Source organism: Ochotona curzoniae, unplaced genomic scaffold (assembly GCF_017591425.1).
Source record: "Ochotona curzoniae isolate NIBS_2020 unplaced genomic scaffold, NIBS_Ocur_1.0 contig_64, whole genome shotgun sequence".
NCBI lineage: Eukaryota > Metazoa > Chordata > Mammalia > Lagomorpha > Ochotonidae > Ochotona > Ochotona curzoniae.
The window spans coordinates 7,674,140-7,687,587 of record NW_024466502.1 but is presented as its reverse complement, the minus strand read 5'-3'; the positions used below and the strand labels follow the sequence as shown (position 1 = coordinate 7,687,587).

Here is a 13,448-nt window from a genome sequence, read left to right as displayed (position 1 = left end):
CTGCCATTATCCAGCTGCCATCTGAATGACCATTTAGCTTGTGTTGGCCCACTAAGCCAGTGTCAGACAAACACAAGGAAACAAAAGGCTTGTGTCTGATTATTTATCATCTTTCAGTGCCAAGGACATCTTTTTATACACCCAACTTCGGATGGACCAGAGAACTGTCCTTGCTCAGCTCATATTTACATTCTCGTGGCCTCAGGCAAAATTTTGGACAAGCTGAAAAGGCCAAATGATTCTATTCTCACAGCATAGAAGAGATTAAGTATGATAATATAATAACAATATCTCACAAGGTCTCTAGGTGCTGGCAATACTTTTAAAGTAGAAGATGAAATGGACAGGAGTTCCAGTTAGAGAGAGGGCCTCATCCAGAAAGTACTTTGATCTCAGAGGATAAGTGGAAGTGCAATGGTACCATGAGGAGGAAACAGGGAAGGACTTTAGAAACTGGACTGTCTAGTCAACTCCTATTCAAGCCTTGGAGAAATCTACCACCTCCTCAGGTCAGGCCCTAGAGAATGAGGATGCTTGCTCATAGCTGTCATGACTGAGGCCCACTGATGAGACCAGTGGGTGGTGGTAGAGAGAATACTGTGGGATTTATGAAAGAGAGATTCTTGCCTGCCTACACTGGGTTTTCCCTCATCACTCTGTGTACTTGGTTCATATGTTATTAATCTGGAATGTTTTTAATGGGTATCATTCTTGACAATAATTTAAATTGGAGTTTCCCATTTCATTCCTCCAATACTTTGTGAAATTACCACAAGTTCAGAGGCTTCAATGACCAGGGCTGAGTTGATCTGAAGCCAGGACCCTCTTTCAGGTCTCCCATGTGGGTTCAGGGTCCCAAGGTGTTGGGCCATCATCCATTGCTTTCCCAGGTCAAAAGCAGAAAGTTGGATTGGAAGTAAAGCATGGGGATATAAATCAGGGCCCATATGGGATGCTGGCACCACAGGGTGGGAGGATTTGCCCACTGAGTCATGGTACCAACACTTTTTCATTTTTGACCTCAGAGCAAGTGTAAGTCATTAGTGTTGTCAGAACAGCTCAGCGTTTCTTTCCTCAGCTTAATACAGAAATAAAAAGCCAGGGACATGTTGCAGGGAAGTTTATTTCTGCAGGTGAGTGGGGAAAGAAGAGGGAGGAGGAAACGGGGAGGAGGGGTGCCTCTTGAGAGGAGAGAGGGAGAGACAGACACCAAAGGGGCCTTCGGAAGGGTCTCTGGCTTTTACGCCTTCCCTGACCGCTCCTTGTTGAACGGGAACCTACAGGTAATGTTCCCCTTTTTTGGTGTCTTAACCAATTGGCACCTTATTTATTTTTGGTTATACTTTTTTAAAATGACACCATGTTTTTGCAAAACCAGAATTCTTTAGACTCTGGGTTATATTTTGTTTTTCACTCAAGTTTTTCTGGTCTTTATCATCTGGTTCCTCTGGTTTTCTTTCATTTGCACATTTGTTTCTTCAGTTGCTTATTTGTCTTGTTGCAGAGGCTCCTTGGAGGTCTGGTGCCTGTTCCTTCTTAGCAGCCCTTGCATCAATAGTTAGGGCTAGAAATTTGCACCCACATATAGCATGCCGAGCTGATCAATCGATCCAGACCAGATCAATCAAATGCCGAGCTGATCGATCCAGACCAGCACTGAGTCCTTACAACTTCAGCACTGCTGGACTCTTCTTCCTAGGAACTGGAAATAACTGCATTCAGAGCCATTGCTTATGTTTGAAATACTTGTTTATTAGAGACAGACACGACACAGCTATCACTTGCCCACTTTGCAACAGCTGGGACCGGGCCAGGCTGATCCCAACAGCAGGGAACTCCATCCAGGTCCCTCCTGTGATTGGAAGTGACCCAGGTGCTTGAGTTGTCACCTGCCACACAGGGTGCACACCAGTCAGGAGCGAAGTTAGGACTCAGAGCCTGGCATTTTGGTATGGGATACAGGCATATCTAGCGATGTCTTTCCCACTGCACTAAATGCCCATCTTTGTTGGTTGTTTTGCTGTAAGGGTTCAGTTTTGTAAAAATTAATAGTTGAATTAAGTGGTTGAGGGAAAGGGGCTGCATTGTCTCTGTCATGAAGGTCCAATCTCACTCCATCCTTGAGCACTGCTGTTTGAGTCCAGTGTCCGTCAGTCTGGAGTGACAGTGGGGTTGGGGAGGAGGTGACTGCCTATGTGAGTGGAGGATAGCCACAGATGAGGTGTCAAATGCTTCTATAGGGATTTTTATTCAACCTTCTTATTCAGCCTCATTATCTTGCTGCCTTCTCTTAAATGAATCACCATGGAGGATCTGTCCAGCTCTGCAGAGTCCACACAAAGGACTCAGGGATGTCAATACTCTCAGGCTGGGGATGAAGGGCTGCCTTGAGACTGAGAGAGTACCCAAGGAGAGGTTCTATTTGCATAGAGAGGTTTCCATGGAGGGGAATCATCAGGACTGGATATACTTGCCATCAACTGGGGTTAGGTGCATGTAGGTTGGGGTAGAGGCTCTGGATGAAGTACTAAGCTACCAGACAAATCAAGTCAACATCCTAACTCAAGGGACCTTGAATTGAAATATAAGGTTTAGAGGGTTCACATTACTAGCAATGGAGAATTGTTATTCCCATAGCGAATGAGAGTGATGAAATTTGAATATTAGAAAGACATTCAAGGGGGTAGCGTAGAGGTCGAGACAAAGGGTAGAGCATGAATGCAGCGAGGCCTTAGGACATCATGCCATTAATGCAGAACGTGTGATATTAAGATCCAAGATAAAGGTGTCCAGGTGGGAGGAGATAGAATCCGCAGCAATGGCAGAAGGATACGAAGGGTCTTGAGTGACAATGGCAGTGAACGCAGAATCCACTGTATCAATCTGCATCTTCTGTTGATTTACAGGTCTGTTATTCATGATTTTCATCATTTTATGTTAATTTATACTTGCCCCAAATATAGGTGGAAGATGTAGTATGTTCTGGCCACTGCTTTAGATGTAGGCAGAAAATGAGAGTTTGCAATACATTTATATTTATCCTTGCATTTTGGCAATTTCTGTGTGTTGAAGACGGAGTCACCAAGTCAGCCACAACAGAACTGTTTCAACTTACTGGAACTATCATTTCTGAGTCATCGCATTATAATCATCTGAAAATTAAGATTCTCTCACTTGGGACACACTCCATTTCACAGCTGTACGCTGCTGAAGAAAATATTGTTAATTACATGTTTGAGAATACTGTAGGTTAAAAAGTCATTTTAACCCATGAAAGAAATCTTCTACTCCTCAGGCCCCTGATTGGAAGTGATTATTTTTCCACCCGGAAAATATGCAAAGAGGGAGACTGTAGATGATTTTCTTTAAAGGCCCATGTTTTCATGGTCGATGCTTCCCGTCTAGTGTTCTTCTCTGAGAACCCACTCGAAAGAATGCAACTCGAGCAGCTCAGAGCGAGCGAGCACAGGTCCCCGTCTTCTATGTAGGCACCTTCTGCTTCAGTCCTGAGCCTTGCGCTGCCCAAGGTCTTTCACAAGATGCACAGGTGGACTCCAAAGTGTGTTTTGTGGTTCAGCCAGTGTGCGGTTGGGATCTGACAACTGGTATTTCTCACCAGGCTCCAGGTCATGTTGGCTCCCCTGACTTGTCAACCGCACATGCACTTGGGATGCCACACACCACCATTTCCCATCCAGACACTGTCCAGTTCCACTCTCAAAGCTGGACACCTCTTTGGCCTCCTGGTGGAAGACTTCTCCACTGGAGAGTACACATCTGATTAAGAGTTGGCAAAGGGTCAGCTATTTGTTGGACTAGAATGGACAAAGCCCCTCTCAGCAGAGGAGATTAGGGTGACCTGCGATCAGAGGCCTTCATTTCTATTCTTGCTCCAGGGGGTAGATATTGAGGCGAACTTGCAATTGCATCTACTCAGTTCAATGACAAAGAGAAGCCTCATCTTGTCACAGAGCTGGAGATGGGTCTCCGGCAGTTGTATTTCCTGAATAGCCCTTGCAGCAAATGTGTCCTTTTTAGGGCAGAGTGAGTCTGGTTCCTTCCCTCCTACACTTTCTAAAACCTCTGTCTAGATCGTCAGACAACACCAGGAACAGCGTGCTCTGGAGACCTTGGACCTCAGGTTTAAATTCCAGCATAAATATGAGCAAAGTATTTGATCTCTTTGTGCTTAGTCTGCCTGTCTTTAAGATGGACAGAGCAGTGCCCTTCAGGCCTCTAGTTCCTCCCAGTCCAATTCTTGGGTCCAGTGCCATGCTCCGGGTTAGGGGGCTGTGGCAGAGTCTGGAAGCAGCGTTCACTCACAGCCCTCCAGCCTGCTGTGGTTTGGTTGTAGTGTCTTCCCAGCCGGCTGCATGGCAGCAGTATGTTTCCTGACCTTGCCGTTGGCTCTAATATTCTCTGGATCAGAGCCTGGTATCCGAAAGATGGTGAAGCCACATTCACTCCATGAGCACAGGATTCTGTATAGTTACAATTAGGGAGGAACTACACCCAGTGACCAGTCCCTATCAGGTGCTAGCGACACTGGTCTCTTTCTTTTCTAATGCAGTGTATGCTCTAAGTAGACATTGCATTCCTTTGCACTTGTTCGGTCGGGGAGGATGAGGTGAATTTGGGACACTACAGTGCACACTGGCCAAGGCAAGAAAAAAAAAAGCGACACGATAAGCTACTGGCCCGAGCAACTGGAAGCCTGACACACTTTTAAAAGACTTAAGAAACACAAGGAGTCGTTTCAAACAGAAGATAAATAAATAAAGGCAGGAAAAAGTTGTGCTCGCCAGTTTCGCGAGCGCTCACCACTCCTTGGCTGGGCCCGTGGTGGGAGGGGGCACCTGGCCCCTCCTTCCCCTGCGGCAGATTTGGGGGATTATTTTAATGGTCCCTTTATCCTCAGCCAGCTCCAAATATTCTCTTGTCAAGCACGTCCTAGGCCCGAGCTTGAAGAAATCTGTGAACAGGACTTTTTTCCCCCCTTTCTTTCTCTGTCTCTCTCTTTTTTAATGTCAAATAAACCATCTGCTTGTACAACTGTTTCTAATTACTTCCCTGCCTAGCCTCTTTTCTGGAGGGGTTTGGCACCAGCACCCCGCCCAGAGCAGTGCCTCTGCCCAAAGCCTAGCAGTCGGCGGCTCCTAGACGCGTTTGCAGCTCCCGGTGGAGCCCCGCACCCGCCAGCCGGGCGTCCGTGGGTCCCTCATCCCGGCCATCCGCGGGTGGTCCCTGTCCGTCCGGTGTCCCACGAGGGAGCGTTCAACATGCGTCCGCCCAGCGGCCGCGGGCACTTCTGGCTGCTGGCATGCTCGCTTCTCTTGACCCGGCTGGCAGCTGCTCCACAAAACTTGTCGCCGCCGTCTCTGAGGTGAGTTGGCTTGTTCCTCTCCGCTCCGAGCCTGCCCATGACTCGCGTGGCCATGGCTCGCGCCTGCAGAACAGTCGAGGGCAGCTTGCCAAGTCGGACCTGGGATCAGCGGTTGTCAACTTGTTGCTGTTTCCTTTGCTGCCGTCGACGCTGCAACGTGGCTTTATCCCTGTCTGACCTTTGGCTTTTTCTCCTTGCCAGAAATAGTTTTCTTAAAGAGCATTTCCTTGCAAGTTTGCACCCTGGGTCTCACGCTGTCATATACTGTGCAATTCCTTATTGAGTTCCATAAATAAAATACATACAGCAACCGCCCTCCTGGGCCTCAGGCAGCCACCTGCCACCCTTTGGATTCATTTGCATGCAAAATAAAATGCCAAGTGGTCCACGGGGAGGGCCACGCCCCCTGTGTCCAGTTGGAAGGGAAGTCCTGTTCTCAGCTGGGCGGGTAGGTGACCTCTTAGGCGCTTTGGGTCGGGATGGTTTTCTCAGGTGGGAGGCACCTGCTGGCTCTGGAAGACACAGCCTCTTCAGGGAGCGCTCCCCACCCATACTTCTAACCCACAACCCCAAGCAAAATCTGGGACCGGTAGGTTCATGCCTCGGGGGCTATCTGGCTCCTCCAAGGGTGGACGGTGGGTGGGAGATGCGGGCCCCGAGCCCACTAGGCAGTGCCTGTGGCCACCCTCAGTGATCTCGCTCTGTGGTCTCTGTCGCAGAAGCTGGTCGGGCGTGGCCTGTCGGCTGTCCCGCGCTGAGTCAGAGCGCAGGTGCCGCGCGCCTGGGCAGCCCCCGGGAGATCCGCTGTGCCACGGCCGGGGCCGCTGCGACTGCGGAGTCTGCATCTGTCACGTGACGGAGCCGGGCACCTACTTTGGGCCCCTGTGTGAGTGCCACGATTGGGTGTGCGAGACCTACGATGGCCAGATCTGCGCAGGTAAGCGGCATGGGCTGTGACTGCCTTCTGAGACGCCAGCTCTTGCCTCCTGGGATTTAGACCACAGGGTGGGGGTGAAGCTCACAGGAGTGAAGCAGAGGATCGAGGCTCTGCGTCCTGAGTTACAACCCCTAGGGCTCAAACTCCAACGGGAAGGATATTTGAACCCTCCCATCTCCTGTGTGTCCAGTGAAGTTCAACACAGGCTCCATTCCCCAACTTGCAAATGGAGTTGTGTCACAGCCTGCCCTCCTCCCCACCTTCCACCCCCTGCAAGAATGGCAATGGTGATATCTGCAGATCATAAGCCTGTATTTTCTTTTATCTAGGGAACACGGGGAAGTGGGGGTGGCTTGCCTCCATTCTAGAGGCGTGGCTTGTGCCTTTGAACTTGGATTGGCTCTCAGATCATATATCTTAACAAGGAGGGAAAATAAGCATCGACTGACGGAGAAATCACTGCTCTTGAGCTGCCTTAGAGCACTTTAGTACTGCCTCTCAGCAAAAGTTGAAGATTTTAGGAGAGTGGGGGAGAAAATGCACTCATTTCCCTTGTTTCTAAGGGGTGATTGGGCTCCTGATATTAAACAGGGTCAAGGCGTGTGTTGCGGTGAGAGCATCTCTCTGCCAGTCCCGCCTGGGTGGTTGACTTGGGCCAGTGTGTGTGGAGGATGAGGGGGAGGCTCGCGCTGGGAAAGGACAGCACAGTGCATTCCAGCCAGGGCTTGGCAGGTCTCTGGGAAAAAAACAGCAATGGAGTTCACCCTCGACGGAGCTGAGACCGACGGGATTTAGCCTGGCACACAGCGACAGCAAGCGTGCATCTGGGAAGACTGCTTTTGCCTGGCACCTGGGCCCAGCAGGGCACAGTGAGCCTACTTAACATGCAAGCTGTTTGGCAGCGGGAAGAACAGTCGCGGAAGGCATTCGGAGGGGCACAGGTGTGTCTATGCAGCTCGTTTGCCCTGTGGAGGCTGAAACTCAATCTGAAAAATACGGAGTCCCACAGCTTGTTATTTTTGCTTGATCAGTTCCACCCGCTGCAGGGCTCTTGAGCGTGGCCCTGAGAACGAATTCCATCCAAACTCAGTGGCTACCTCATTTCTCAGACTTTTGTTTCTCCTATTTTCTAAGAGTTCACTTAACAATTAGAAAGGCACAGGGACAGAGGCAAAGGCAGAGAGAGAGAGATCACTTCAATTTGGTTCGTTTCCTCAGCTGCATGCAACATCTACAACAGGGCCAGTCTGAAGAGAGAAACAAGACTTCAGCAGGTGTCCCACACCGGTGATACTAACCATATACTTGAGTCGTCCCCTACTGCCTCCCAGGGTGCATGTCAGCAGAAAGCTGGAAACTGAGGCAGCTGGGATGAGAATGCGGTCATCCCAGGTGTCGCATCAGCTAGGGTGCCAAACGTTCACCCACTGCAGGCTTTTATTGCCTCTGCCAAATTCCTTCCATCTTGTGAGTTTTGAGCACATTTCCAGGGCCCTCTCTACTGGTGTTTTGCGGCTGGGATAGGGGCAGGGGGCAGTATTCTCTCCCTCCTCCCCTAGAAGTGATTTGTTGTTTATTTATAACGTCTTAGTCACTGAATTCTTTCCTTCCTGATCCACGACACAGTTCTGAGTCACACGCAGTTTTCTTGGGTCATGTGCGTCTTTCTAAGGACGGAGGAATGTTGCTCTTGACTGCATGGTTGAATGAGCGAGTTTACTCGTTTTCTGCCCTCACCTTGTGGAGTGACGCCTCTGGAGACTTGCTTTCCCAGAATCTGCTTCCGTGATGCTCTGTTTCCGGGCCAAGAGAGCGATTCCTGGTGCAGCACACTGGGCCACCTTGCCAGCCTGTGCTGTGCCTCAAACGTCTCTTCTCCGTCGCATCGGTAGGCTGCAGCTTCGGTGCTGGGGATGTCGTGGGTTTTCTGTTTTTCTGTGTGCTTGGCTTTTCCCCCTGTGGTAAGCCCTCCTAAGTCCCTTCTAAAACCAGCAATGTGCAGAGACACTCTCCACCCCCTCCGGGAAGGGAGTAAAATCCTGCTCCGTGTGCTAAGAGGATGCGTTCTGGGGACAATTTTTCCAGGGTTCAAATCTCAGTCCCATCACTTGACAGCCATGTACACTTTGGCAGCTTTGATCTGCACAATGGGAAGCACAGCAGAATCTGCCTTACAAAATTATTGTGAGAGGCAACACATGAAAATAAATAAAATACTATCTGACAGAAAGTAAATGAGCGATATATATTAATGTGTAGGTATATAACATCATATGGTGGTGCTACACAAAAGATAGGCTGGGATGGATGAGTGGGTGAGTGGCTGGCTGGTTGGACTATCTGGCTGTGTGTTGAGTGTTCCGTGCTGTGGGGTCAGTTTAGCTCTCTTCACGTGGTCCAGACCTGTTATTGACTGTAAGACCTAAAGGTCAAGCAAGGATAACTATTCTGGCCCCGTTCTCAGAGCAGCTGCACTAGACACGCCATGCCCTCTGCAGCGGAGGCCACTGGGGAGTCTCATGCTGTGAATCATAAGCAGTGCTGTGAGCTGGTTGAAAGGGATCATGTTCGTGTCATCTGAAGTCTGTGTCTTCCGGTGGTCACTTGTTCATGGCACTTGAGTCTTGCTGGAACTTGTGTGACATAGAGGCCTGGCCACGATCACTGCTCCTGGGAGTGATGGGTTGCCCAGCAAGGGAGAAAATCATTGAAATGTGTCTGAAAACAAGCTTTCGTTTGATTGTTTCCCCAAGGCTTCCCTGGGTAACAGCTATAATTGTACTTCAATAAAATATTGCTGTCTTAAAGTCTTTTAAAAACTTCTTTGGAAATATGTCATTTAAAATAATTCTAGATTTAGTCACCAGGAAGAGCTAATTGGATTCAATTTAGCAAATGTGTGTGGAATATGATGTGTGTGTGTGGCAGCTCAGCAGTAAAATCCAGAGGCCAAAACACTTGTATATAAGTCACTACGGGGTATAAGCTCTGCACATGTTCCTGATGATTCCATTGAGGCAGAGATTAACTATTATGATTAAAGGTTCTTGAAGAAGAGAGAACTTTTGACGTAAGTCTTTAAGTACAAGGTGGTCCTAATCCTAAAGATGAGACGTTATAATTCTGAATGAAGAGAAGCTCACGTTTTCAGGGAATCTATTTTATGCTGGAGGCCTTTTGGCTATTTCTAGTATTTTTCTAGGGCCACACAAAATGTTTGCTTTAAAAATTCACCTGCTATTGATTTTTGTGAATCTTGAGTACCACCTGTGGTTCCCTTGGCAAGACCAGACCAAGTGATTTCCCAGGCTTTAAACTGCCTGAGGATTGTAGACAGAAAAACATGTGAGTGTGTTTAGGATACAGTGAGAGACGTGAAGGTTAGCTTAATTGTATCTGAGTGCTATGAAGGGAAGTAGTATCAGATATGGTGAGAGTTGTAGAAGACTTTGAACTTGAACAAAAACACTTACTCATTGAGTAGCATATGGGAGCTACTAGGCATTTTGAACACAGGAGTGATGGTTGGTGCTCTGATTCATGAAGAACAGTGTTTTACCCTGGGCCATGACAGTTTTAGTAGACTGGATGGTGAAGACCTCAGCTGAGATCATAATGTCTAGATACAGGCTTGGGGTTGGGAGTGATAATAAGAACAGGATTAGGATAGATTTCTGAAACTGATTCAAAGGAGAGAGAATATGCTTTAAAGGAAGAGTAAAAGGATGCATTGAAATTTATGTTAATTTGTACACCTGAGAGACTGGGAATATCACAGAATTGATGGAAAGAAAAAGTGAGGAGGGAGAACTTGAAGTCCTACCTGAACAGCAGACCTGCTCTGTGTGGAACTGCTGTAAAATGCATTGCTGCTAGCATGATGGGGTGCTGGACTTGAACAGGCTGAGGACCAATGGCCTGGACAAAATCTTTGAACTGTTGGTAACTTGGGTTAATTTGCTTATAAACAACTTCTTTAGAAGATTTGTTGAAATGCATGTTATAAAAACATATGCATGATTTGGGGCGTAGGCACACTTTTATTTTGATTTCATTTTTTTCATGGACATTTTGATCTATCCTTGCATTGCTGGCCTTGAGCCAGTCACTTGACTTCTCTGAAACTTAGTGCCGTGTTTCCTGCAGTGGTATCCTTAGGGATCTGAGGAATCTTGCGTAATGTTTGATAACCAGCATGACTTACCCATTTACGTACCAGTATTTAAAAGAAACATAAAATTATATATTTGTTCCAATATTACATGAAACAGTCTATAAAGACTGATATATATATGTACATATATATGCAGTATCAATATGACTGAAATACATAAAAATATTCGATTATACAAATATTAGTAGCTGTATTTTTCTTGGAGCTATTTCTGACCTGTCCACGGCCAAGGGAATCAGAGGGAGATTAGATGTCACTCTTCATGGACACAGGGCCTTCTGGCTCCTTCCAGACTCTTCTGAAGACTGATCTGCTGTTTCCTCCTCCTTTTTCTTGGCTTGTTGACTGGTTTCCTTCCAGGTCACAATTGTGGAGAGCCCTCCCCCATGTTTTTACTTTGTTATTTTACTTTTCTCATTTTCCATTTTCTGCTTCCTCTTTCTTTCTTACTTGTCTACTCCTGCTGTCTTGGTTTGACAGCTCCTCCACCTGCCCTCTCCCGTCCGCCTGTCTCTCTATGCCAAGTCAGAGCCAGGCGTTTTCTTCCCTTCAATCCTCTTATCCAGTAAATGAGTGTGTTGGTTGGACAGGCCCTGCTCTCTACATTGCCCTTTTGTGTGCTGTCAGCAACAGCTTCACAGCTTCTGCAGGGTGGGCAAACAATCCAACAATTCCTTCAACTACTTCACCCACTGCACACAGCCTCTTTGGTAGCATTCCTTTATTGATTCATCAGTTTTGGTTACATTCATTTTGTCTGGCTGCCAGGGAGCATGGCTTGATTAGAAGACAGGAATGTGGCTAGGAGATACTGTGGGTTTACCACACCAGTTTTGGACTGCCTGCCTGTGTCTGAGTAGCTTTTACATATAAGAATAAGAAACTTTGACCTTGGGTAAGCCCCTAGCATTTTGCAATTTTCTGGTTTTGATGGCTAAATCTAAGCTTATCTGAAGCAATGGCTTTATTCAACAAGTTCAAGTGTGGAAATATAGGGCAAGAAATGGGATATATGTGGTGGTCAAGAGTTTGAACTCACAAGACAGAGTTCCAAGCCTATTTGCCTGCTCTGTGTACTTCTTCACTTTGCATGTATTTTCCAAGACTCAGTTTGCATGTCTCTGAAATGGGAACTACTTAAATTCTGGAGTAGGATTATTGTAATATTTAAGGAAGAAAATATATGTGAAGTATCTAATAGGATGCCTGAGTCATGGTTTTATTATAAATGATAGCCTGACAGTTCATGTGTATTAGTTTAGCGATTATGCTGCACATTTCTCTTGTTTATGCAAATATGTGTATGTTAAAAATGCAGACAAATAAGAGCACATATGTCTTTTCTCTCTTTTTGTTAAGAATGCATCATGGCCTTCATTCTAGCTTAACAGTACACATGAAAAAGAGTTGTAAGAGGTACTCCTCCATGATGTTCTATGCTGTGGATATCTGTAATGTTCTATGGTGTTGCTACCTATTTGCCCAGGAGTGAACATGCTGATGATTTTCAGGTTTCTGTTATTGGTGTGTGTTTTGAGTTTGGTGTTTCACATTGCATTGTGAAGCTACACATGTACGTAATACTCATGGTGAGATACATCCATGCACACAGCCCTCCAACACACTGGCTCTCCTACATGCATGCTAACAACTCTGCTAGCCTGGATTGGGTCCCCAGCCACACAGAAGTGTTCCCAGAAGTCTCCTCATGCACTGTTGACCTCGATGTAGGGAAGCTGCCTGTCTGGGACTGTGTGTGCCCTGAGACTGTTGTCCCTCGTCAGCCTGGTCAAGGTTTCAAAGGTGAGAGTCCTGAATGAGAGCGTGAAGAAGGCTGGTCCTGCTGGGACCCAAGGTCCGAGGACATTGACAAGGTTGTGTTTGGGCTGCGATACAGGTGCCTTTTCCTCCAGCCATTTCTCATTAGCTCTTCAATTGATCAAGATTGAGGGCTGCACGAAGGGCCGAAATCTCATTTTCTTTGGAAAAAGAGTGCTTTGTCTTTTCAAGAATCACATTTCCTGGAAAATAAGAAACCATATTTTTATAATAGAACTCATTCTTCTGTTTATTCTACATCATCTTCTTTTGGGTTGGGTGGATGAATGATGGTTTTGTAAAAGGAAAGGAAAAATAAGGGCACGCGCAGGGTGCTGGCTGGCCTTGTCGCATTTGGTCTTAGCTTCCGTGGTAGAGTAAGTTCCCCTGCCAAGAGCCCCATCAAGGTAATTGTCTGTGCACAGCCGCTGGCTCCAACACCAATTATCCCAAGTGAGCAGCTCACTCACGTGAATAGAGTGCTGTAATATTTGGAAACATCCTAGTAAAAGTCAGGCTAAAAGAATGTTGAGAAAGGAGGTCAACAAGTTTGAGGATTACTTAGAAACTTTTCATGAGGGCTGGCATTCACTACATCTGTGGCTGAGTCCATGGGGGGAAGAGTCAGGAGCCAAAATAGAACGTTAAGGCATAGTAAATTAGTAAATGCATTTCCTAATTGACTGTTACTGCTCTTTCAAAGCTATCATTTTCTGCTGTGCAAAATAGTTAGACAGAACTAGTTATTTCTCTAAACAAAATGACTCGGCCATTTAAACATTTGCCTCTCTAAAATACAAAAGACAAGTTCCAGACTAGTGCTTTTTTTTTCCCCCTCTTTCTTGGTCAACACCATTAGTTATGTAAGCTCCAAAGGCAGCTTTGACATGAAATAATTCATTTGTTTCAAGACAGAATTTGATGGATTCGATAGGCTTCCTGCTAGTGCCTGCTGGATAGAGCTGAGTCTGGAAATGAATGCTGTGTTAGTCATACAAAAGGATAATGGGAAAATATATCCTTATATTTGAGTATGCTTCACTGGGAAGTATTTTCATAATATTAATTCATTTGATTTCCATAGTAACTTTTAAGAGGTAGTCAAAATAATTATTCTCCAACTATCATGCTACAAT

At 46.5% G+C, this 13,448-nt stretch overlaps 1 protein-coding gene across 2 annotated transcripts in view; it reads left to right on the top strand.

Annotated features, from left to right (window-relative positions):
* The first annotated feature begins 5,279 nt into the window (after nucleotides 1-5,279).
* The window catches only part of ITGBL1 (integrin subunit beta like 1), a 206,361-nt gene continuing 198,192 nt past the window's right edge, over nucleotides 5,280-13,448 (top strand). For both annotated transcript variants that reach the window (XM_040991011.1, XM_040991010.1), the window contains exons 1-2: nucleotides 5,280-5,383; nucleotides 6,103-6,320. In XM_040991011.1, the coding sequence (XP_040846945.1) occupies nucleotides 5,280-5,383; nucleotides 6,103-6,320 (322 nt within the window). The remainder of the gene's footprint in view (nucleotides 5,384-6,102; nucleotides 6,321-13,448) is intronic.